We start from the raw sequence: 26,920 nt of genomic DNA on the forward strand, positions 1-26,920 counted from the left end.
ATGACTTCTAAACTTAGAGCAGTTCGTTCAGGACAAAGAAGTGCTGTTACAAGACTTTTGAAAAAATTGGAGGAATCATTTTTAGAGGAAAACAATACAGAGGATATAGAGACTATAGTATCAACACTAAAGGAGAAGCAAGAAATTCTTAGGAATCTAGATGACAGAATTCTAGAAGATACAGTTGAAGAGGATGTGGAAAAGGAAATCCTTGAGGCGGATGAGTACAAATTTGATATAGAGTCAAAAATTAAGAAAATCAAAAAACATCTCTTAGTACAAGGATCAACTTTAAATGCAACTGCCAGCAGTTACCAGTATTTGGATCGCAATGAAAATCTTCAAATCGAAAAGAATGCTCATTCGACGCATGATTTTTCTCAAAATTCATGTGTTCAGCAGACCGTTACAAGCCTCAATTTGAATCCAAACTCTAATAGTGGTGCTACTCACTCAGCAAACTCCCATAAGTTACCGAAACTCAATCTACCAATTTTTGAGGGAAATCTTCTTGAATGGCAAACATTTTGGGATTGTTACAATACAAGTATTCATGGGAACAACAGTTTATCTGATGTAGAAAAATTTAGCTACCTTCGGTCATTGTTGTGTGGAGAAGCACTTCGCGTTATCTCAGGATTTAGTTTGACCAATACAAACTACAGACAGGCAATAGATGTCTTATTTGAAAGATATGGGCAAAATCATAAAATCGTCAATGCGCACATACAGGCTCTTATCAACATACAACTACCAAAGTCTAATCCAGATTGTTTGAGAATTTTTTATGACAAAATGGAGTGCTGCATTAGAGGTTTGGAGTCCTTGGGCACTGACGAAACCACGTATGGGACGATTCTAACACCCATGATTTACAACAAGCTCCCAGCAGACATTCGGAAGAACATTACTCGGGACAAAGGAGATGACAACTGGGATTTAAACTCATTGAGGAGAGCAATAAAGAAGGAACTTTGCGTTCAGGATGCTGGAAATGCTAGCTATACAAGATCTAACCAAGAATCACAGGAGTTCATCCCAACTGCTAACTTTGTTACAGGAGCAAACCATAAGAAAACCATCAAGCAAGGAACTACGGTAAAGCAATGCTTGTTTTGTAATGGAAAACACTCGCCAACGGCTTGCCATGTCATCACTGATTATGAAGAAAGGATATCAATCGTCAAACAGAAGAAAGTCTGTTTTAATTGCTTTGGAAAACACAAAGTAAGCGAATGTCAGTCGCATTTCAAGTGTAGGAATTGCAAAAAGCTTCATCATACTAGTATTTGCCGCAATTCTCAATTCCCACGAAGTACTTCAGAGAGAGCTGTTAATGCCGAGAGCACACAATTCAAACAGCCACATCAACGAGAGCAGTCATTCCAGCTTCACTCTTCATCACATGTTAGAGCCAACACTGAAGTGCTGCTAAAAACTGCTGTGACACCAATTTGGTATAGAAATCAAGAAGTCAACTGCAATGTTTTGCTAGATGAAGGAGCTCAAAACTCATTTATAACTGAGGAGTTAGCACAGAAACTTGACATAAAATCAACGGGATCCATCACTCTAAAGATTTCAGCATTTGGAGACAAGAACAGTGAAGTTCGTAACCTAGAGAAAGCTACAGTTCAACTAGAAACACAAACCGGAGAGAAAATTCCAATGGAGGTCATCATCATTCCAACAATAGCAGCTCCAATCTTCAACAGAGCACGTGTCAATATCAGGGAACTCTCATACCTAAAGGGATTGAAATTGGCACACCCAATCAGCTCAGATGAGCAGTTCCATATTTCAATGCTAATTGGTGCAGACTACTATTGGAGCATAGTAGGAGACAGAATCATCAGAGGAAATGGACCCACAGCGGTCGAATCAAAGGTTGGATATCTTATATCTGGACCTATCCACTCATCTGGAAAACAGCATTCAGGGATGTTCCATATTTTGGCAGATCATAAAGTGGAAGAGGTTGACCTGGAAAAATTCTGGAAAATTGAATCCATGGGAATTGATGATCACAGTGAAGAGATAAAAGGCAAGGAGAAACTCTTGAATTTTGCTGCTACATCAATCGATAAAGAGGATGGTCATCATGTTGCTAAAATCCCCTGGAAAGAAAACTCTCCCTGCTTACCTACAAACTACGAGATTGTGAAAAGAAGAACAGAAAATGTTATTCAGAGATTAGCAAAGGATCCAAAAATGTAAAAGCTGTACAGTGAGATAATACAGGATCAAGCAAACAAAGGATTTATTGAGAAAGTTGAAGATCCAGAAAATTCAGAAAATAGAGTCCATTATATCCCTCATCACCCTGTGAAAAAGGACAGCACTACAACCCCGATTAGAATTGTGTACGATTGTAGCTGCAAGGACAAAACTGGACATGTTAGTCTAAACGACTGCATTGAGCCATACTCCCCTGTGATGAATGACATCACGTCAATATTGACCAGATTCAGACTGAACAAGTTTGCAGTAACAGCAGATATTGAAAAGGCCTTCCTTCAAATTGAGCTTCACCAGAAAGACCGTGATGCAACACGATTCCTTTGGCTTAGCGATCCAGGTAATGCATCGAGTCCATTGACAACTTACCGCTTTCGATCTGTCCTGTTTGGAGCAACTTGTTCACCCTTTATCCTCAGCGCTACTCTGATGAAACATTTTCAAGAGAATGCAAATGAAACTTCATCTCTTCTTGAACAAAATCTCTATGTTGACAATGTTTTAGCCAGCTTCCAGAGTGAGGAAACAGCTATGAAATTCTACAAAGAATCAAGAACCTTACTTGCAGCAGGAGGTTTTAATCTTCGTTCCTGGAGCTCCAACAGTGAGATGCTACAAAACTTATCTAAAGCAGAAAAAACAGCGGATGAAGACTCTGTCGTTAAAGTTCTTGGAATGAAATGGAATCCACAAGAAGATACTCTTCAATATGCAAAGAATGATACTGGACAAAAGAAGTATCGTGTGACTACAAAGCGAGAAGTATTGAGAGAAACATCAAAGGTGTTTGATCCACTTGAATTATTAAGTCCTATTTCTGTGAAGGCAAAGATTTTCATGCAAGAGTTATGGAAAGCTAATTTGAAATGGGACGAAAAACTGCCTAAGTCTATGCAGACTACATGGAGAGAAATCTCATCAGAAATTTGTGATGCAAAGGACATCAAAATAAACAGAAATAACAGTTCGTCAATAGATTCAAGGTGTGATTCATTGCACGTTTTCTCCGATGCAAGTCAGCAAGCATATGGTGCATGTGTCTATTTGTTATCAAAGAACAAGATAACATTACTTATGGCCAAAAATCGAGTGACACCAATCAAGCAGATCACACTTCTAAGACTAGAACTCATGGGAGCACTTATTGGAGCAAGATTGGGAAAACATGTAAAAGAAATAACAGGAGTTAACAAAATTTACTTTTGGTGTGACAGTCAAATTGTACTTCACTGGATCATTTCACAGAAAACGCCAAACAGATTTGTAGCAAACCGAGTAAATGAAATTAGGGAGATCAGCAAATCTTCAACATGGCAGTATTGTCCAACATACTGTAATCCTGCTGACTATCTCACACGAGGAATTGCCCTCAAGAAATTCAAAGAAGATACCCTCTGGTGGAATGGACCAGAATGGTTAATGGAACCCCAAAAATGGCCTGTATGGGATGGGCCAACAAAGGCAATATTATGTTCCACAAGCACAGAAGAAGAGAGTGATATGAGTCATCAAACGAAGGTTCAAGATACTGTAGACATCAAGACTGAAAGTATACAGTCAATATTGAAACTTGAAGATAAGAGTTCACTCATGATGTTAGTCAGAGTTCTTGCATACATAAGAAGATTCATTCACAACTGCAGACATTCTAGTGAAAAGAGAGCAGGATTTCTCAGTAAACAAGAGTTAGGTGAAGTTATTAGACTGCTCATACAAGATGCACAGAGAACAGAGTTTACAAAAGAAATGGAATATCTGAAACATCCATCTGGAAGGAAACCAACATTGATCCAGCAACTGAAACTGTTCCTCGATAACGAAGGATTTTTAAGGTGTGGAGGAAGAATTCACAATGCGCCTCTGATGGATAAAACAAAATTTCCATACCTTCTTCCAACATATCATCGATTGACGCATCTTATTATTGTTGATACACACAACAAACATGCCCATGCCAGTTTGAATTCAACAATTACCTTACTCCATGAACAATATTGGATACCGAGGATTCGACAACGTGTGAAAGGAATTCTTAGAGGATGTATCAGCTGTAGAAAGGTCATTGGAAAGTCTTATCAAGCTCCAGAACCCCCTCCGCTACCAAAGGACCGTCTACAGATGAAACCTCCATTTACCGTGACAGGCATAGATTTTGCAGGACCCCTTTATGTCAAGGATAAATTGGGAGAAAACTCTAAAGCATATATATGCCTTTTTACATGTGCCTCAACTCGAGCCTTACACCTAGAGCTAGTACCAAACCTAACACAGAGCTCATTTCTTCTTGCATTCAGAAGATTTATCAGTAGGAGATCACTGCCTAGTATCATGATCTCAGATAATGCTACAACCTTTCAATCTGCATCCAAGGAAATCATTAGATCATCACATGCAGAAAACGTACATCAAAAACTTGCTGAATATGGAGTACAATGGAAATTCATTCCAAGTCGAGCTCCATGGTATGGTGGATGGTGGGAGAGACTCATTGGATTGACAAAGACTTCATTACTGAAAGTTCTTGGACGCTCAAAGATAAATATGGAGACTCTTCACACCGTAGTAACGGAAATAGAAGCGATGCTGAATGACAGACCACTGAAGGCGATTCGTGCAGGACATCGAGGAACTATTACAAATTTTTTGAGGAGAATTTCTGAGACCAACAATGAGGATGAGCATTGTGCAATGATCAAGATACTGGAGGAGAAACAAGACATATTAGAGAAAATCAACAGCCAGATCCTACAAGAATTATCAAGTGAAGAAGAGATCCAAATGGAGAACAGAGATTCAGTTGAGTACATGTCACATTTAAGACTAAGATTAGCAGAATTGACAAAGATCGCTTCATCTAGCCAGACTTTAGAGAATGTTCATCAATTTAAATGTAAATGCGCAAGAGTTTGCTCAATGCAATGACACGTCACAAGGTAACTCGGGAAACCCTAAGACTCATAATACAGTGGACAAAAAAGATGATGATATCTGGGATTTACAGTTACTAAGGAGAGCTGTAAAGGTGGAGCCTACTGGACAAGCTAGCAATCCAAGATCAAGCAAGGTATCCCAGGAATTCATTCCAGCAGCTAACTTTGCAGTTGGGTCAAGTCATAAAAAGACTAACAAACCACAAAATTTTGTTAAGCTATGTTTATTCTGCAATGGGAACCATTCGCCAACAACTTGCCGTATTATTCAAGATTGTGAAGAGAGAATATCCATCATAAAAGAAAAAAGAGTATGCTTCAACTGTTTAGGGAAACACAAAGTCATCAATTGTCAGTCACGTTACCATGACGTCATATTATGATGACATCATAATAGCAATGTCTCACAACGTCACATGCACCTTGACGTCATGTAAGATATTTCCCAACACACGTCGCATATGATAAATGTAAAAATTTCTGTTGATAAACCTTTTTTTATAAAGTTAATTTAACAATTTATAGTTAGGGTTTTTTGGTTTTTTTTTTAAATTCCTTGTCTATTTGTTTTGAACAATAATTGAAAAAAATGAAATGGTGTATCAATGAATTTATACTATATATGTAGTTAAATTCCTCTCCGTAGCCAAGGACATGTACTGAGTCCCTGTCGTTGCTAACAGTTTTCACAAAATTGCTTTTAACCTATGTGGCAACGCACTTTGAAAAAAATTTTCGAAGTGCGTTAAATTTTGGACAAATCAACGCACTTTGAAAAAATTTTTCAAAGTGAGTTAAATTTTGGACCAAGTTAACCCACTTTGAAATTTTTTTTCAAAGTGCAATATGAAGGTACATCAACCTTTTTTAGTATCCACACTCTTAACGCACTTTGAAAAAATAGTTTTATATCACAAATTCTGGAACTAAATTTCTAATTTGTTGATAGTATGATGATTTGTTAACACTCGTGAATCTAATTTACCGTATTTAGAACGAGGATGGGGGTGGGGGTTAACCAAAGATACACGTCAAATACCGGTAGCAAGACTTTTAGGCCCCAAGATGTTTAGGCCCTTCATTGATAAGACGCTTAGGCCCCAACATGTTTAGGCCCCAAGATGTTTAGGCACCAGCCTACATTTTTCTAAGTTAATAATAATTTTCATTTTATTTTTTAAATGAATAATGGTTTAGGCACCAGCATACATTTGTGTAAGTTAATTATAATTTACATTTTATTATCTAAATCTTCATTTACTTTTAAAATTATAAGGAAGTATAATCTGCATCTTATGCATAATTTGTTATTTTTTAAATATCATATTATTTTGTCACATCATATTATTTTCTATATTTAATTTTCTAACTGCAGATCAAAGAAACAGTAAAGACTTTCATTTACTTAGTGTATGACATGAATTAAATTGTTAAAACAACACCCCCACGGTATCCTGCTCCCTCTCTAGATAGGTGCTAATTAGGAGATGATAATGAAGAGATCCTCTAGTAATACAATGAGGGTTTCACACCTCACTTTGGAAGTAAACCATGAAGAGACGGCCCTTACCAAAGTAAAATTATTGCTGCAACAATGCGGCAATATTGCAGCAACACATTTTTGTTACCAGAAACCAGATTTTGAGACTAGTGAAATGTTGCCGCTAGCTGCAACAACTTCTGGTAACATTGTAGCAATACTGCTGGAGTGTTGCCGCTAGTGGCAATAACTTCTGGCAACATTCTGGCAATACAATTAGAGTTATTTCTGTAAAAAATTATATTAACATGCACCTAGAATATTGCCACTAGCTGCAACAACTTCTGGTAATATTCTGGCTATACTCAGTATCATACTGCCATAAATAATTTTCTGGTAACATCTACATGTATTTGATCATTTAAATCATGAACTAATTAATCTATACATAATACTATTCTGGCAATACTGCTAGGTATCATATTTGATTTCTGCATTAATCATAACAAGCAGCATTCCAGCTCGAAATACCCGTAATTCGAGTAAAATCTTCTCTGATCAGAATGCAAACATGCATCAATTAAACCACCTACTTAATTGAAAACAATTAATGCATAAGAAATACAATAAAAAAAAATTTATTTATTCTAACATTAATAAACATTTTGATTTAAGGAGACTAGAGGGGGTTAACAAATTGTCAATTATTTAGATATGATTTAAATTATAACACCTCAAAATTTGCCAAAAGTTTACCACAAACTTTTCTTTTTTCACTGATTGATTATACTTAATACTGAGCTTGCCAAAGCTTTACCAGAATTTAGACATAAAATTTTACACATTCAGCACAAGTCTAAAACTGTCAATTATAATTGAATTGCTTTTGTATATTTTAATTTTTTCCCCCAAAAATAATAATAAGTCGAAAAAATTAAATCTAATAAATATTTTATGATTAAAGTCTTATTCTACGAAAGTCTCAATTAAAATATCCAATGATATTCCCTTCAATCGCATATAACTCTTGTGCATGGTTACGTTGTTAGTTTACTACAAATAAAAGTAAATTGCATTTATTGGCTCAAAAGTGCTTAAAAGCCATGTTCTTTCAACTATCAGTTACATGTATTATTATAAACAACAGGTGCCTAAACATCTTGGGGCCTAAACATCTTGGGGCCTAAACATCTTACCTGGGGCCTAACCGTCTTGGGGCCTAAACATATTGGGGCCTAAACGTCTGCAATTCCAAATACCAGTACATCATTTAATTGATTACAAGAAGAAGGTCCCCAACCCCTCATTTTCCTTCCAAAACATATGATATTCAGCAACTTTGGGTAAACATTTCAGATCGGAAAAAAGTGATATGCTCTGTATAAGTACATGCAGTGTTATTGAAAAAACGGCCGGCCGAACAATAATTTCTCCATTGGAATGTTTAAGAATCTATGTGTTTCAACAATAATCCTCTTTTCGTATTCTAATCAAATAAATCACTCCAATAAAAGAATATTAACTTTAATTTTAACGAACATTAGATTATTATAAACTCAAAAACAAGCATTAGGACGTGGGTTAATTTTCTCGCACTTATCTTCTAAAAGATCATTATTGTTTTTGATAAACAGAACTAAAAGTAAGCCAGTTGAAATATATTATACATTGATCTCCATTATTCATACAAATATAAATAATATTCGTTCGGGCATAGCCCAATATACCAGATAAGAAGTAAATTTGCTGCATACTCAAAAAAAGAAAAATGTAGTTGCTAAGCGATGAAGTTTATGTCATATGTATTTGGATAATTCAGACCACCCGAATTTTCTTTCTGTGTAAATTGTCGATATTGTCTTATGAGAAAAGGAAAAAATTCTCATCTAGAAACTGTTTATCAAGTTAGCTGAGAATGCAATGAGTTTTTTTAAAAATATATCACATGAAGTGCGTAATTTTTCATAGTGCGTTGTAACAAACCTACAAGATTTTTTAAAAAAATCTGTTTTCGAAGGATTGGTTTTTATTGACACGAAACCTGAGATGTACATCTATGATTGGTAAATCATGTGTAAACAGACAGTAATTTTAAGATCATTAAGATTGTTCCGCAGACAAAAAAAAACACAAATGGAAGTCATCGTCTTCATTTGAAGAACAATATGGACTGTCAATAAAGCGTTCCGTTTCAAAACATCACGATCAAGTACAAAATTTCACCCTGGACTAGCGATCCATCAAACAAACTCCTTGATACGTTGGTAAAGTATTGAGCAAACTATGATGATTCGTTAATCATTAAATTTACTCTCTTCTTCTGAGTTTTTACAATTCTCCTCAAAATCTTCAGTTTTTACGACACCTTCTTCAACATCTCTAGGTTCTGTGTCATTTCCGTGGTCCCCGCCGTTTCTATTCCATAGTGCTAATTCACAACCCATAAATCCAACTACAGCACAGGTTATAAAAACCACAGTAATCACAATTATGCACACCAGCAAATATACGGGGTCCTTGTTTGCGTGAACTGAGCTATATTGGAAGCGACTTCTTTGATTTTGCTCGGAAGATCCATAAATATCTCTCAATCCAAATTCGTCCACATACATAGATGGCAAAGGTACGCAATTGTACGCAGGAAGTGTTAAAGCTACACCAAGGTAGAAACGACTTCTCGACATCATCTTCTCACCTTTGGAAATGCTCTAACAATACTGTGACTTCATGGTGAGTATCAACGTCATATTCATTGTTATGTCATTATGAGTAATGAGTGACGACATAATATGAACAAGCTTTAATCTAAAAATAGCTATAATTTACCTTCTGATCTTCAAATAGGTAGCTTTTTACAGAAGTATAATATTTCTAGTTTTCTTTCTTATAAACATGGATTTTGCCATTACAGTTACCGTTTCCAAGCAGGCAAGTAGCATCGTTTTTGAAAGGGGGGGGGGGGGGGGGCAAACTCATCCAAAAAATCTTGACAAGCAAAAAAAAAGGGGGGGGGGGGGTTACTTTCCAAAATCCGGGGGGGGGGGGGGGGGGGGGGGCAAGTATCCTTTAACTTCAATTTCACTGTTTATTTCCTTATTTGCAATTCAATTTTTACATGGTCTCATAAAAATGGGGGGGGGGGGGGGGGGCAAGTCCATGTTAATTCAATTTTTTGTATGTAAATTTTAGAAAATTCTTTGCTGTGAAAAAAGGTAAGGGGGGGGGGGTCAGCCCCCCCCCCCCCCCCATACTACGTGCCTGCATAGGAATCGGCTCAAAATTTACTATTATATTCTAAGGGGGATTTTATTTGCAAGAGTTCAATGGAATCCTATTTATTTCGATCTAGAAAATGATTCAGTGTTCTTTTGGTTTTATAGCCATTGTGGCGTTATTATAGCATTAAATGATTTATTTTTGACGTCGTCGTGTCAATAACTGCCGTCAGGTGAGCAGACAAATTGAATAACGCGCGTTAGCGCGTTATGATAATTTGTCTGTTCACCTGACGGCAGTTATTGACACGACGACGTCAAAAATAAATCATTTAATGCTTATATTTACATTCCCTTACTGAAGAAATCAATTGTTTACTTCAATAAATCGATATTAAGTGCAGATCACGGAGGGAGTGAATAAGTAACAGCAAGAACAGCTGTTTTGTAAAACCGGTTTAAACTGGTTTTCACATAGACTGTTGAGATGAGATCGACGAGCATGAAAATATAATCCATGATAAATAACTCTTGAAATGTTGCTTTTTACAATAAAGTCAACTTTTTTGTCGAATAATTATAAAACATGGTGTTTTGACAACATTCATGAAATACATTTTTTAACCGATAACATAGAAATCACTGTTTGAGAACTTCTTATGTAAATTACATGTAAATTCATACGCAGTGAATAGGTGTTGCATTTAGAGGCATTTAACCATCACGGAATTTAATGGAAAAACACAGTAGAATGTAAATATAACTGATTTAAAACTAATATATCCTTTCTCGTACTTTATGAATAGAAAGTTAAACATTTTCTCGATATGCCATTTGGAATCCTATAAAAAGTAATCCCGATACCTAGGTTTAATTCAAGATGCTTTTAAAGAAGAGATCAATATTCAATAGGCCGTATTTAGAGAAAGTTCAAACTGTAGGCATTTTGGATATATTTCATTCGGAATAACTCCAAAATTTGTCACTGGTTTTCATTATAATTATTTCATTGAAAATGATAGTTTAAAGCACGACTTTTTCACCGTGATCATTCTAAATTTAGGACCTAAAAAACCCTATAAAACGAAGCTGTTGTTATAAACCATTATTGAAAGAATTCATGTCAAATTTTAGAATTTTGTAGGCTCCTTTCATTTACTCGATCTTGACCTTCACACTTCCCCGCGTTTTATATAGTTATGCTATAGCACAGTTAATTTCTTAGGAATATTACTAATATGTACTATTGAATACACTATTATATGTAGTAAAATGGTGGAATTTTTTTTCTATAAATGTCCACCATTAGGCATGGTCGTGGGAAGTCATTCCTTAATGTCCATCTAAATAAATTTTGCATTTTGTGGCGACATTGGCTTAGAGGAAATATTTTATTTAAAAAACTACCCAAAAGTTGTTCAGAATGGTGATATGTTTCTTCTGATACTCTGTCGATAAATTATTAGCCACACTGAATATGCAAGGAAGTCATCATCATGCATAGTTACCTACAGGGACACAGTAAGTTTGTAAGAGCCGTTTTAGTGCTCGTCCCAAATAATGTCTCGAAAGAACAATTTAGTAAAACATGTATGTATGCTGGAGAATTTTGGCTTTGTATTGGATACAGCAAACCTTGAAGCTAAATAAATTGTATCTCAAAAGTTATTACCTCGCCAATGACTACATAAAAATTAAAGGTTGTGCAACCATGCATACTTGGTCATATTAACATTTTGATATCTTTTTGATTAAGAATTTTTTCAAGTTAACTTAAAACTTGAATTCATTAATTTCCATACAAAACAAATAAAACAAACATGTGAATTTTTCGTAGATATACATTGAATTCATAACATACTAGTATATTCTCGAATTACTTAGAGTAATTCTGTTTAAAGTATCTGTTTAACTATATAAATATACATAAACATGTACGAGTGGCTTTCATCACTGGGCTGTTGTCATGGAATTCTTAGCCTCCTCTGCCAGGGACTGCAGTTTTTTCAAGCTCTCCATGTTACTGAAATCTCCATAACCATTCAGCTGAAATTAAAACAGAAAATTAAGAGTTTTCTTTTAAACTTTATTTCACAAAAAAAAGCATTATTCTACATGTTTACATATTAATTATAACACATAGAAGAAAATTCATGCTAACTGATATTATCTTTTGCTATTAAGTGTTTGTAAAAGAAAAAAGATAATTATATAAACAAGAAAATGAATCTTAAAGTAAATAATAAATCTTACTAAAAACATGAACACAAATGAACACTTGCAATACTTTATCACAATAATGAGATTATCTTAGATATTACATAAAATGTCTTTATATTCCTTAGAAATTACATAAAATGTCATTATATCCCTTAGAAATTACATAAAATGTCATTATATCCATTAAGTTATAGAAATGTGATACTGTAGATTCCTAATTACATGCAAGGAATATATTTCCGTGTAAAAATTGGGAAGAGCAACTTTTGTAGATTTTCAAAATCTGCACGCTGTTATATTCAGACAGTTTTGAACCATACCAAATTACTACAAACAGAGGAATAGCGGAAATAAAAACTGGCTTAAAAGAAGGAATTTACAGTACTTAAATCTACATGTCATTTCGTATTACCTGAGCTCCGAAAGATTCTATGTCCACTATGAACTGCTGTCGGATTTTATCGTCATCTGTCATGCCCTGGTTGCCAGCATTTTTATCCGTCCCCCTGTTTTTCTTCAGTCTCTTTAGACTATCTTCCACCTTTTTAACTGACATTAGTACATCGGATGTTGCAGAATAATATCTGTGAAATGATTGAAGTGAATCAAAGATTAATTAATTTTGTCAAAATTATGGAAAGCCCTCCAAAAACCCTAGTAACTTGATTGAAGTTTACAAAACTTAAGAATTTTACTATTATACAAATAAACTGTGTTTAATCTGAACAGGAAAATACATGTTTCTGATAATATTAAGAGATCTTGAAAATCCTATGATCAAAGTTTAAAGTAAGGTGACTTGTAAAAATAAAAACCTACGAATCAGTCAGGTTGTCAAATACTCTTTGAAACATCTGAAGTTTTAGCTTCTCATCCAAAATCTCTGCATGCTCTTCAGTGAACATCTTGATGGGTTTGAGTAGGTTGATCACATAGCTAGACTGTTTACTGGGTACCTAAAACAACCAGGCAAGACAAAATTACACATCTTGTATTAATTTCATCGTGCACTTTATTGGATAATCTTTTTCAAAGGATGACTGCACTTAAGGATATTTAAAAATTGTGTATTTTCTTTTAATTGTAAGAATTGCCAATTTCTTAACTGCAACTTTATTTTATTTCATTAATATAAAGTTCACATTTACAAAGAACGAAGTTGTTTTCATAGGTAGGGGTCATAACATTTTCTTGAATCTCCATAGCCCACCTTTTTTACAAACTTAATACAAAGTCAAACAGAGAGAAATAGAAGGAGAGGGATGTTCAATAATCGTACACCTATTCTAATTTTAGACCATTCATTACAATATTAGAACAACTCTCCTTTATGAGTAATATCTCCAATCAAGGGCAGAAAAGTCTTAATTCAAAATATTTGCAGAGCATTAAGGGTAAGAAAACAACATTTTATTTCAGCAGAGTTTAAAACCATTTAGCAATAAATTGCTGTTGAAAATTAACCAAACTATATAACAAAATGACTTAAAGTAAAATTGAGCAAGGGATACTTGTAATAATAGTGATTGCAATAGAACCCAAAAAACAGCATGAAGTGCAGTCATCTTTTACCTTGCTTCTTGATTGTCTTGGTAAAATTAATAAGTAAGCATTTAAGTCCATTTCTTAACTACAAACTGGACCATATTTTCATTCATCAAATTCTTTACAGAAATTGTTTATCAAATACATCTAAATGTACATGTAATTCCTACTGTTTTGTTTTTAATTAACTTTTTATCTAGAGTTATGTAAAAACAACCCATGTCATGATTGATTCTGCTAGAGTACCAGTGAACAACAAAATAGGAAATAGGTGCTCAATTTGTACTAGTACTGTATCAACTACCGGTATCGTACCGAATCAACTAGCACTGGTACCGAATCAACTAGTACTGGTACCGTATCAACTAGCACTGGTACTGTATCAACTAGTACTGGTATGGTATCAACTAGCACTCGTACCGTATCAACTAGCACTGGTACCGTATCAACTAGCACTCGTACCGTATCAACTAGCACTGGTACCATATCAACTAGCACTGGTACCGTATCAACTAGCACTGGTACCGTATCAACTAGCACTGGTACCGTATCAACTAGCACTGGTACATGAACCATATCAACTAGCACTGGTACCGCATCAACTAGCACTGGTACCATATCAACTAGCACTGGTACCGTATCAACTAGCACTCGTACTGTATCAACTAGCACTGGTACTGTATCAACTAGCACTGGTACCGTATCAACTAGTACTGGTACCATATCAACTAGCACTGGTACCATATCAACTAGCACTCGTACTGTATCAACTAGCACTCGTACTGTATCAACTAGCACTGGTACCGCATCAACTAGCACTGGTACCATATCAACTAGCACTGGTACTGTATCAACTAGCACTCGTACCATATCAACTAGCACTCGTACCGTATCAACTAGCACTGGTACCATATCAACTAGCACTGGTACCATATCAACTAGCACTCGTACCGTATCAACTAGCACTGGTACCGTATCAACTAGCACTGGTACCATATCAACTAGCACTCGTACCGTATCAACTAGCACTCGTACCGTATCAACTAGCACTGGTACCGTATCAACTAGCACTGGTACCATATCAACTAGCACTGGTACCATATCAACTAGCACTGGTACTGTATCAACTAGCACTCGTACTGTATCAACTAGCACTGGTACCGTATCAACTAGCACTGGTACCATATCAACTAGCACTTGTACCATATCAACTAGCACTGGTACCATATCAACTAGCACTGGTACCATATCAACTAGCACTGGTACCATATCAACTAGCACTCGTACCGTATCAACTAGCACTGGTACCATATCAACTAGCACTGGTACCATATCAACTAGCACTGGTACCATATCAACTAGCACTGGTACTGTATCAACTAGCACTCGTACCATATCAACTAGCACTCGTACCGTATCAACTAGCACTGGTACCATATCAACTAGCACTGGTACTGTATCAACTAGCACTCGTACTGTATCAACTAGCACTGGTACCGTATCAACTAGCACTGGTACCATATCAACTAGCACTTGTACCATATCAACTAGCACTGGTACCATATCAACTAGCACTCGTACCGTATCAACTAGCACTGGTACCGTATCAACTAGTACCGTATCAACTAGTACTGGTACAGTACCTCTTTATTGGTCCTCCTGTACAGCCGTGGAATGTCGTTGACTTGTTTGAGATGTACAGAACACTGTGTGGTTATCTCCTCCACCAGATGAGCTTGGAATCGTGGAAGCTTGGATTTAATCTCTTCACTGCACTCTGTTAAACATTCTGTTACAAACAAAATTAATTTTACAATACTAGTATTAACTAAAACTGTTAACACAAAATGATTAACTCTCTCTCTTCTCTCTCTCTCTCTCTCTCTCTCCTGCCTGTAAATATATGAACTGGGTAAAATACAGTCATTAGAAACGGAAACTGTACAAAATCTTAACAAAATTTTCATCTAAAAGGGAAGCATTGCAAGTGGTTAATGAATATTAAGAAGGAAAGGTTGTTTATTAAAAAATTTTGTCAACTAAATAAAATTCAAAATCAAAGCTGTGTAAATAAGTATTCTTTTTGTACAGTGCACTAAGGGACATATATATTCATTGAAAGGACAAAGAAAATTTCATTAAAATCTGATAAACAAAATTCATGTCTTCTCTTCTGTCTATGCTTATGATAATACATGAGGCCTCTGACAAAAAAAATTGGGCTGTATTATAAGCATACCCCGGTAACCATCATGCAAGGTAGGAGAGTTGAATTTTCATGAAATAAAAGGGTGGAATTTGATGATTGGTGAACAATATCTTAGGTGTGTTGATCAGTATCAAATGTTTGCGGACATCAATGAGATGATGGTTACGCAATGAATCATATCTATGCCTAAAAATATTCAGATACTTTTTTAGATATTCAGATACTTTTTTAAATTTTTGAACAATGTATTTCATTTATTGAAAGATATTTAGATTTTTCTCATATGTGTGGAATATGAGCAAAAATTATTCATGAAACCAGAAAAAATATCAAAGAGTTGGCCCCCAGTCAGTAAACATTCAAGAGACTGGTACAATGGTACCTTGAGAGTGAGAGGCCAGTAATGACTATTGTCTGTCCCAAGTTATTGCTTCGATCACTTTTTGATGATTGTTAATTAAAATAAACATACCTGTCAATGAAGTACAATGCAAATCAATAAAAGGGGAAAAAAATCAAGATTTCTACATCGAAACAACATCAGCTCTTACCCGGAGAAATTCTCAGCAATGAAAACAAACAATGTAAGGAGATTCAAATTGGGAAATGTTTACATCTTTTCTCCATTTGGAGTACTCCAAAATCATACACACATTTTTAACGTTATCAACCGGGGCACATGTACTTTCCTGTCTTTTGCAATGCAAAATCCCCATTGACTTTCTATTTTTGGTCATGTATTGAAACCTGAAGCAGTCGAGGGGGCATTTCAAAGAAAATCAGGACTTTTTTCATTCTAGTTTAGGAGCAAAGGTATTTATAATTATTGAGATACTACACAAAATGTGGTGGAAGCAGAAACTTGGGACCAACTAATATTACACATGCAGGCAGTATTCACCCCCACACTTATTGACTATTTTCTTAGAGAAACAAATTCTCTCATAATGGAAATGATACAAACATACATGAATATTGTTTTCATTCTGGATTTTCATGTTTTAACAACACAAAATCAATTCTGTGTTATTTAGGATAAAGGAATTCACATGTATATGCAATGTGATTTGGCCTGTACCTCTGACATCTTCCAAGTCTGTGTATCCTACTGCTATCAGTCTAGGTTTTATTGTGCTATCAAATAACTGGAATATCTGAAAACGAGTATTAAAAGAGTGAAATAACAGTATGTGTATTACTGAAGAAGTGAACAGTGTTTATTGATTAATTGAACTGTGGACACTAAGTAAATAAGCACATTACTCACAAAAGATGCTAGTTTGAGGGCATCAGACATCAGGCTCAGTAGTTGTCCGTCAGTAGCTGGGGGACTTTGGGGAGTTGTTTCCCCTTCTGATGGGGTAACAGCCCTATCACCACTCCCATTTTGCTTGTCTGTAGGTAACGTTGACTTTGGTTTACTGCTTTCAGCTACATCTTTTTCACTGATTTTTCTTTTTTCAATCTTGGAAAAAAAATTGAAGTAAAAAAATTTAACAGATGAGATGACACACTTATGCTTCTCTTCATGATTTTCATGCATCTATGGATAACACTTTTATATCTGTCTCCTGGTCACTTTTAAGTTTTGATCTACTTCTCACTTGTACAAAAGGAATGTACAATTGAAAAGTGAGAATAAGAGAAAAAATAAAATGAGTAATTCTTCAACTAAGGCCCCATGATCTGATCAACAAAAATCTGCATCAGCTTTGTTTTACTTTCACTAGCTGCACATTGTCTTTTTGTGCTACATGTAGACACTTGATCCATTGTACAACTTACCTCAGTCTCGTAGCACTCATCCAGCCAATGGGTGTATCTACTGAGGAGCTGAAGGTTCAGCTTCCAGAAGCGATTGCATAACAGATCAAGGTACACATCATCGGACCAGCAGCTGAGGAGGGAGGTCCACAGAACAGCTGTGGAATGGAGACGGAACTCGGAGGAACCTACAAAAGTCATATATATTGTATTTCAAGGCTTCTATCAAACATGTTGTTGAAAAAGTCTATTCAAACTATTTATTTGTTCTTTTGAACAAAGTGTACTTAAAAAAAATTGTTGAAATCTATCAAAATGGAGAGTATAAATAAAATGTTCAGCCCAATAAAAGTTTTTGGAGCAGAAAGTTCGGTTGCAATAAAAAAAATCTAACAAAAAGCTCTCAGGAGCCTATTTTTATTCTTTGTCTGACATGAATTCTTTTTTTTCTCAAGAGATAAATAGGTGTATTGCATTACAAGATTTACATGTATACCTGAGGCTCTGTTGAATGGAATGTCTAGAGCTGTCTCAAAATCACCAGCAATATCTTGAAACCTGAAAGATACGCAAGTACCAAATGATATGACTATAACAAACATACCAACTCAAGACTCTACACAGTATAACAATGTTCAAATCTCTAAAAATAGCAAACTAACACACAACATCGATTATGCACATTTTATAAACAAATATATGCCATTGTACATGTATTTTGATTTCAATTATATCAATACAGGTTCCTCCAAAAAAATTCAGCTCTATGTTCAATGGAGAAATGGATGATCTGAGGTTCCTAAACATACATAAAGAATGTGGGCGCTTAAGATGTAGATTCGGCAGGAATCTGGGCACACAAGGAGAGTGAAAATTTCATCAATTAATTTTGAATATTTTTCGAATTATAACCGTTATTTGGTTTCTGTTGGATGTGGAATGAGTGGAAAAATATTTGAAATGCAAAAGGTTTTATTATAATATGGGTCTAAATATAGCAACACGATGCAATTCATGCAAAATCCTACTTATTTACAACTGTTTTTAAATGATTTTGTTGTCTCTGGGTCTTCTCTCCACAAATTTGAAACGTGTAAAGGTAACATATTTCAACATTAAAAATGTCGCATTTTAAAAAAAGATGGAGAGATGACCCAGAGATGACTAATTATGTACTTTTCAAATTATTTTTTGAAGGATAAAAAACAAAGTCCATTGATATGAAAGTGGTGTTTCAAACAGTACTTTATAGAGCATATATTGACAAGTCTCCGTGGCTCAGTGGTTTCGTCCTGGATTTAGTGAATACATACATTCAGTGTTTTGGGTTCAAATCCAACTGGTGGTCATATTAAAAAAAAATAAACTTTTTTGTTTTAAATGTATGTTATTATAACATGATGTTGAATTATAATATACCGGTATATTTTAATTTGTTTTTATTGATTTCTAGATCTGCTGTATGAACACTATAAAAAAATTCTTTTCTTATTACTAGTTTTTTAGGATAACACAATATAACTTCATTAAATAATGTTTTCATTAACATTTCCAACTAGTTATCGGTTTACCTCTCATTGCCATTTTTAGAAAGCTTTGTGAGTTGTTTAATAACCGGAATAGCCATGTTCTTCGACTCTCAACATAATATATTTTTGTTGAAACCTGTACATAGCCTTTCGAGGTTATAGACATTTAAATCCCAATTGATTCGTGTCGAGGATTCCTGCAAACTTACAATCTTGTGCGCTCACTTTCTTGGTGCTTGAAGCCACACCATTCATCAAATGTTATACTATAGTATACTTGAATGAAAAGATGCAGATTTATTTTATCTCACATAGTTTATTTTCTTCATAATTATGTTGCATAGGTTTCCCAATGGCCAAGATAACAAAGATTAAAAAAAAACCAAAAAAACAGGCTTCCTTTTCTTAATTTGCTTCTCTTTTAATAGTCATGAAGATGTGTAATGCCACTGTAATAATATCACCTGTTTACTGCTGGGTATGAGAACAATAGAAAGTTTGTTGTCCCCACAGACAACAACTATTCGCTGAGGGAAATAGTTTCTGTCAAGGGGGACAATAAACTTGCTTTTGTCTGAATAATCAGTGAATAGGTACTTTGTTATACCAAAGAATACTTGTCATTTTGGCCATGATTCAGAGTAAACAATATCAGGTTATCAAACTTCAGGATTAACTCGCAACTCGGATAACACCTTGTTAAAAACAAGAGAAATCCAGTGCTAAAAGTAAATAGTTTCAATGACCTTTCACCATGAGCAAATAGTAAGGTGACTGTTTCACAGTTACATAAAATAGCATTTTTAAATATTTGGCGTAATTTTACAAATAATAATAATTTTAAAAAAATACAGAGAGATACTGTAAAATAAAAGAGTATATTTAGACCTTGACACAAGAGACCTGCAGGACTCATAACTTTACACACATTGTACCTAATTTGGTAATAAACCGGGAGGCTCCATTTTGTCATGAAGGCATGGTAACTGCTATGGTCTCTCAAACGTTTGACACTTGCCTGTGTCCCACATTGCTTCTCAAAATCATCCAAGAACTGCATACTTGATTTGAATCTCTAGAAGCAGTGGGATAAATGCAGGATATAGAAATCACTTATGTACCCACGGTAACTGAATCCAAATTGTTAAATACAACTGAGTTTTAAGTATCTAATTTTATACTGACTCAAAAAGCTTCAAAATATTGATTGGAGTTAGCTTTCCAAAAAGTTTAATGTCATGCATGAAAATTCAATCATAGAATTATTATTGATTAGCCTGTCATTTCATAGCCTATTATCGTATACAAATACATGTACATCAAACACTTTTTGAATTCGTTCAGAGCTTAATATACAGCGCGCTACATAAACATTTCAAGCATGTTTTAGCGATTGCTCACTACGACTGCATAATTACTTACATGTGTTTCATTATAACTATTTCACATATACATAGCACTGTATAAAACTAGAGTTGCTTACTTTATGGAAAACATCAGGATTTCCAGGTGCGAAGATAGAATGTGTTCTGGCTTCAATGTTAGTGACAATTTCTGGCCAGATGGCATTAACAAGGAAATCATATCCTCGCACAACTTCTGAAGATCTATGGTAAAAAAAAAACTCCAAGATTACTGTATATTTACAACATTGATCAAATATATATGATTTCATAATAGTCAAATTTAAATAAAAAAGTTATACATGCTTGGAAAATCAAGTTTGTAATCCCGTAATTAATTTCCACAAAAGAAACTTTGTTCATAACAATGATATTCTCTGTCCCAGCAGAATCATTGACAATGACATAGTCCATGAATCTTATGGACAATTTAATCTCTATTAATTAATGCCCTTGAGTAAGTACTGACTATGATCTTTTACTTTAAGCATTCTATTGAAAAAAAAAATAACCAACATTATTTTGATCTTGAGGGCATTTCAAGAAAAAAATGACATAAGCAACAAAAAATGTTGTAAAAGAGATGTTTTAAGCTAAAAACTTAATTGATTGCTTACCCTGGACTGCCGGCCAGCGTGACCTCCTTCAGTATATGACAATGCTTAGGAATAAACTCCAACACTTTTGCGTACATCCCGTCCAAGCCCTTACTTTTAACACATTGCTCACTGATGACCTGTATATCAAAATCAGTCTTTGATGAACAATATTTTTCCTAATGATTTACTTTACACTCACTAATTATCATATAAATGTACCATTTTTAGTTTTTAACAAACATATATAAAAAAAATATATATATATATGTAATACATGTAATACATAAATCAATCCAACCTGCAACATAAAATCACCATCACACATACATGTACATCTACATGTATTTTCAAATCTACACTTCTCTCTGGGTTTTTTTTTACCTCTTCCATGTATGGTCTGACCACGTTCTGTCGGAACAGATTCTCGGCGTCCTTTATTTTGTCTATGAGTGCGTACGTCCTCAGACATTGGTGAAGGACCTGGGTGTTCCCCTTCTTGAGCCCCTCCAGTAACTGGCCCTCCAGACTGTACTGTAGCGTTGTTGTGATGTTAGCTATCCTCTAGTACAAAAATTGTACATTTTTTATAAAAACCTTTAGGAAAACAGACATCAATACTGTATATACAGTACATTCTATATAAAAATCTTCAGGTAAATAGCTATCATTTAGTACAAAAAATGTACATTCCATTTTTTAGGGAAATATCTGCACTTTAATTTATTTCATCACCCTTATAAAAGCATAATTCTGTACTGGATATACAATTTTTTTAATTGGATTTTCCCCCAAAAAATCCACATCTAATTTATTTCTATGTAGAAATTAAGTTAACTGAGTCTACAATACTCTCTTTCATTTAAAAAATTTCCTTTTCAGATTGAAACAATTATGTTTCAAGAGTTCACAGTTTGAAAAGGGTAAAATTGAAAAATAAAATATCCATACAAAAACTGCTTGTCAAATAATAATTTTACTCTTATTATTAGATGTATATTAATTTAACATTCAAATAATTCAGTGACACAATTTAATCTACTGAGTTTCTATCAGGAATGCGTACATGTATCATACTAATAGACAGTAAATCCTTTTACCGGTTTGATTTCCTCCACTAGAGGCAGACCTTTACTTTTGGTGACATAAAACTGAAGCTTGTTGAACTCATTTGCCACCCTCTCAATCAGCTGCCCATTTAGCTGTCTGTGACAAGAAACATTGATTCAATTAATTAACACAATGCTGACATCTGCTAGATTCATATGACTCTTAGCTATTTATCTCACTGTTAAGGGGTTTGAAAAAAATAATTTAAATACAGAGGGTTCCGCTTAAACTGATAGTCTGTTTGTCAGGCAAAAATTATCAGATTAACCGATTATCAGATAAACCAATTTAGCGTTTTTGTGGTATTTAATTTTGGTATAGAATAAAATACAACTTGTTTCAATACATAATTTATCAACAAAAAGATATAATCTGTTTTTCAATAGTTTATAATGAAATAATTTACATTGCATTAGCAATGAAATAGCATTTTAGTCGTTATTTTGTTTTTAAATGCTCAAAAGAAAATGTTTCCCTTCTTCACTGTTCATTACGATGGTTTCAGAGTGGCGGCCATTTTAACAGGAAGTAGATAAGGGCTAATTGTCTGAACATTCCCTCTTTTCACCTGGACAATTTATTTTAATTCTTTTTCTGGTATAGTAGAATGCTCTTAAATAATCAATTATGCATGATAACAAATTATTTGAATTTTATTCATTAAGTTTTCTACCCCGATGTAAAATTGAGAGTAATCAGAATTTCCTCAATGTCACATGTTCCCAAGCACTTTTGATTCAGAAATTACATGTTTAAATAATTCTTAATGGTGCAAGCCTAGCATGAAATTAACACAGGCAATTGGTAAATGAAAAAAACATAATAATTTATTCATCCACTTTATGTGAAGAATATTTTCATTCTGTAATTTTACATTAAAGTGTGAGCAAAATAATCAGCAAATGGTGGATTTTCCTTTCCAATGACACACCAGTCCAAAAATCTTACACTGATAAAATATTCTTTTAGGTTTCATAATCTACATGTCATAATATGCATTAATGTCTGTAGAAATGGCATTACTGTATTTTCAATCTGATCATGAAACACCAGCCTTGCAGCTTACCCTGTCGATGAGCTATGGTCCCCAGAATGAATCCCCAGCAATTTTTCAATCTTTTCGACAGAATGGATGATGTTCATTAATCTCTGGAGTGAAGCCTGCAATTGGTCATATCATAAACATAACTAGAAAACTGACCAGTCAGGAAGGGCCCCGCTATGACAATTAATATAGAGAAGTGAAAAAAACTTTGAATTCCATCCTCTTTAAATTAACAATGATGAAAAATAAATGCCCAGCATAAGATGTAAAAAACTGCAAAATATAGGATCTCATGATTTGTAGTTGGATATAATTTTCATCCAACAATTAAAGTGTTTTTTTCTTGAGCCTTAGTGAGGGGATAAAACACACAAGTTGGATATAAGGGTCTAGCTCATGGAATGAGAGTTTAATTTGATTACATTTAATAAAAAAAAATATGAAAATTATAAGTAACAACTGTATTTTTTAAATTTCAAGATAATTCCTGAATGTCCAAAAACTCTAAATAGTAACCTTGTATCTGCATAAAACAGGGATAACCTCATGTTTTATTAAAAAATCAAATTAAATGTGTATTTAAAAAAGATTCAAACAGGTGTTTTATAAAATGCAAGCCTTCAGTGAATGCAAATACATTGTATCACCCAGGGTTGACCTCAACTTCAAAACAAACATCAGTTGCAGACAAAGGTGTTCATTAATCTTCATATGACAGATAGAGATAAGCCTCTAAATTTTCTGCAGCAGGCAAGATAATTAATCCCAGGGGATTAATTGTTCTGCTCTCTCATCCTTTTCTTCTAAATTTAAAATAAGATTTTTTTTCAGAAATGACAGAATGGGGTTATCATTTGATTACCTGTTAAAATTAACAGCATTAAGGCAGAAAAAATAAAATAAATGATTAAAAAATAAAATAGTGAAAAAGGATATCTTAATATATATCTTGATTTTAGAATTCAATAAAATTATCATAAATCATTGTGTACAGTATTTTAACCAAAATAAAGTATGAATATTATATTTTAAATCCATATTTCAAAGAATGTACACAATACTACACATCATTAAAAATTGACCTTAACTTCAAAGTTCATTTGCAAACACAGGCAGTGCAGTAATTAATCTCAATGTGACAGATAAAGATAAAGCTTAGGATTTTCTTCCTGTGGGAGGTTAATTAATCCCGAAGGACAAATATTGCACAGCCTTCCAGGTATACGATGGTAACATTCTCAGCAGTTATCTCTCTTTGCCCATTCATTCTCATGCATAGTTAAGGAATCTACCCCACCACCCCAGCTCCAAACCAGAAGACATAGAGAACAAAACTTAGCATCAAAATATGTATTTCTGCCTACTGAACTACCATACCATATTTGAACTTGATTGGGCAACCATAAAAAAAGTTATTAGAAAAAAACCCAGAAAATTTGTGGACGGAAGAGTGACAGACGGACAGACGGATGGACAGATAGAGTGATTACTATAGGGCACCCGTAAATCCTTGCGGGGCCCTAATTATATTGAATTTTGTAAGTAATCCTCACATGTAGGTCATCTAGGCAATCGGTATGTATTCACTGATGAAAATATGTTTCAAAGTGCATACTGGTTTTATTTACATAGCTTATTTTCACCATACACAATAGTGTACAAGTGTAGAAGTAAATAGCTCCTAAAGAGTATCAATTTACAGGACTATTAATTAATTTTGATTCAGTATTAAATGAATCTCTATTTTGTTTATGAATAAACTCTATTTTGATTCTGATTCCATAATGTGTACCTTTTTCTGTCTAATCTGTTCCCTCTTTTTCAACTTCTCCTCTACCGCTAGTATCGCATCCTCCATGGCCGTTTTCACTGTCTTGAATTTAAGAAATGGACAAAAGACAAAAAAATTATTTAAAATGATTATTATCAGTGAGTTAACACAGGGTATACACAGAGAATAGTTGATACGCATGTATACACATACCATGATCTCTTCTTTTAAATGTTCTAGTGGTGTTGTTAAATTCCCAATGGCTTTGTCCATTCCAACCTTAAAAACAAACACAATTATTTTCATGATAACACTGTTATATGGTGTATAGATACTTTAAATGTACTGATATAACATTTCCTGTCATGTAATGCAAAATGTGCCTGTCTCGTTAGAAGTTATCGTTTAGTTGTAAAATTTCATTTTCACTTTTAGAACTTGAAGTTTCTTTTGGTGTTCATTTTTAAAATTTTCAAACAGTACGTATTACATATACCATAAGTTTGACAGATCCACTCAAGGTGTTACATATACATTTATTATAGGCACATTAAATTTTATAACAAACAGGTCACTGTTAAATTATTAATTGGTAATGAAGTATCAAGGCTTCAAGCTTAAGCTATACCAATGTTTTGCAGTTTGATTTTCAATAGTTTTTTTGATGATGAGCATATTTTAACACATTTGTACATTGAGCTACAGCAATGTTTGCTGTATAATGGAGTTGAGTTTTACTGCATTCAAAATATTTTGGATTGTTTATGATGAACATAAATATTATCACAACAAATACAATGCAATACTGACCAGATTGGTTGACAGGTTGACAAAGTCAGCATAGTCCTTGTTTATGAGTTCTATCATCGCACTTCTTAGAATCTTTAAATAAGTGTTCAAGTCATCTCTAAGGTTTTCTAGAGGGACTCTTCTTCGACACTCCATCACAAACTGGTCAACATCAAAGTGTTCCTGCAGAGTACAACATACAATTCAAAGAACAGCACCATAAGACATCAATGCGTGTGGACGTTGAATGCAAATTAAAAATCACTTTTTTTACATTTTCAAACTGTATATTTTTAAGATAATGTGCATTAGACGAGACTGCTGAAACAGAATCTGCTAATTATATAGCTTCAAAAGTTATTTTTTCAAGAATCAATTAATTGTAGTGAATTTTGATCTTGATCAATGTGCTGTGAGATCATTTTAAAATGTGGGTGCTACTGTCAGAGGAATCTCGGATAACCAAGTGAGACGATATCTACATGTACCTAGGTAAAGCCTTAAATACACATAGAAAGTCTGATTCTTTAATTAAACACAATTTTACACACAAAAATTAACAATGGCTTGAATGATTAAGCATTGAAAGGAAAATCAGCAAAAATTAATTTGATATTTTCTACATGGCCAACTCTTTTTGAAACAGTTGTGTTAATTTGTTAATGTCAAGCTTGAAATTGTAATTTTGCTCCATGACATCGTCGTTTTCTCACTAAAAATATTACAAAACAGTTTTTAGTTTAATGACACGATTTACACGTGTATATTGATAAAATCTCAATTTCTTACCTGCATGAAAACATCTTTATCAAAGCAGAGAGAGGCCGGACCACTGGGAAGTGGCAGGCCTTTGTTTGGGTCACCTGTCATTATTCAGCGATATATTTGAATCTCAGACTTGGATTAGTTGCATGGTCTCATAAGTCCCGCAGAACAGGCTGTTATTAGCCAAAACTCAGATTTATTTACTTTTTACTTCAATTAAGTTCAAGTCGAAAATCCCCTGAGTTGTTGGCATATACCATATGTAACTTCTACACAGGAGAGTGAGATGTGCTTTCCACGCCCGATGTGCT

At 34.2% G+C, this 26,920-nt stretch overlaps 2 protein-coding genes across 2 annotated transcripts; one reads left to right on the forward strand and one right to left on the reverse strand.

The window, feature by feature from the left end:
• On the forward strand, positions 1–5,160 carry LOC128176925 (uncharacterized). Its single transcript, XM_052843442.1, has 2 exons — positions 1–2,213; positions 2,376–5,160. Exons 1-2 carry the CDS (start codon positions 1–3, stop codon positions 5,158–5,160), a joined length of 4,998 nt encoding a protein of 1,665 aa, XP_052699402.1.
• A 6,526-nt stretch (positions 5,161–11,686) lies between these two features.
• LOC128176058 (conserved oligomeric Golgi complex subunit 2-like) lies at positions 11,687–26,850 on the reverse strand. The gene is made up of 18 exons (XM_052842095.1): positions 26,634–26,850; positions 25,866–26,027; positions 25,269–25,334; positions 25,077–25,157; positions 23,306–23,400; positions 22,230–22,335; positions 21,514–21,693; positions 21,151–21,269; positions 20,614–20,737; positions 20,066–20,205; positions 18,098–18,159; positions 17,623–17,789; positions 17,105–17,302; positions 16,916–16,991; positions 15,272–15,417; positions 12,903–13,039; positions 12,496–12,667; positions 11,687–11,909 (listed from the first exon to the last, which is right to left on the reverse strand). The coding sequence occupies exons 1-18, from the start codon at positions 26,712–26,714 to the stop codon at positions 11,814–11,816; spliced, it is 2,208 nt and encodes a 735-aa protein (XP_052698055.1). The 5' UTR covers positions 26,715–26,850; the 3' UTR covers positions 11,687–11,813.
• Between the last annotated feature and the right edge of the window lie 70 nt (positions 26,851–26,920).

The sequence above is a fragment of the Crassostrea angulata genome, chromosome 3 (assembly GCF_025612915.1).
Source record: "Crassostrea angulata isolate pt1a10 chromosome 3, ASM2561291v2, whole genome shotgun sequence".
Lineage (NCBI taxonomy): Eukaryota > Metazoa > Mollusca > Bivalvia > Ostreida > Ostreidae > Magallana > Magallana angulata.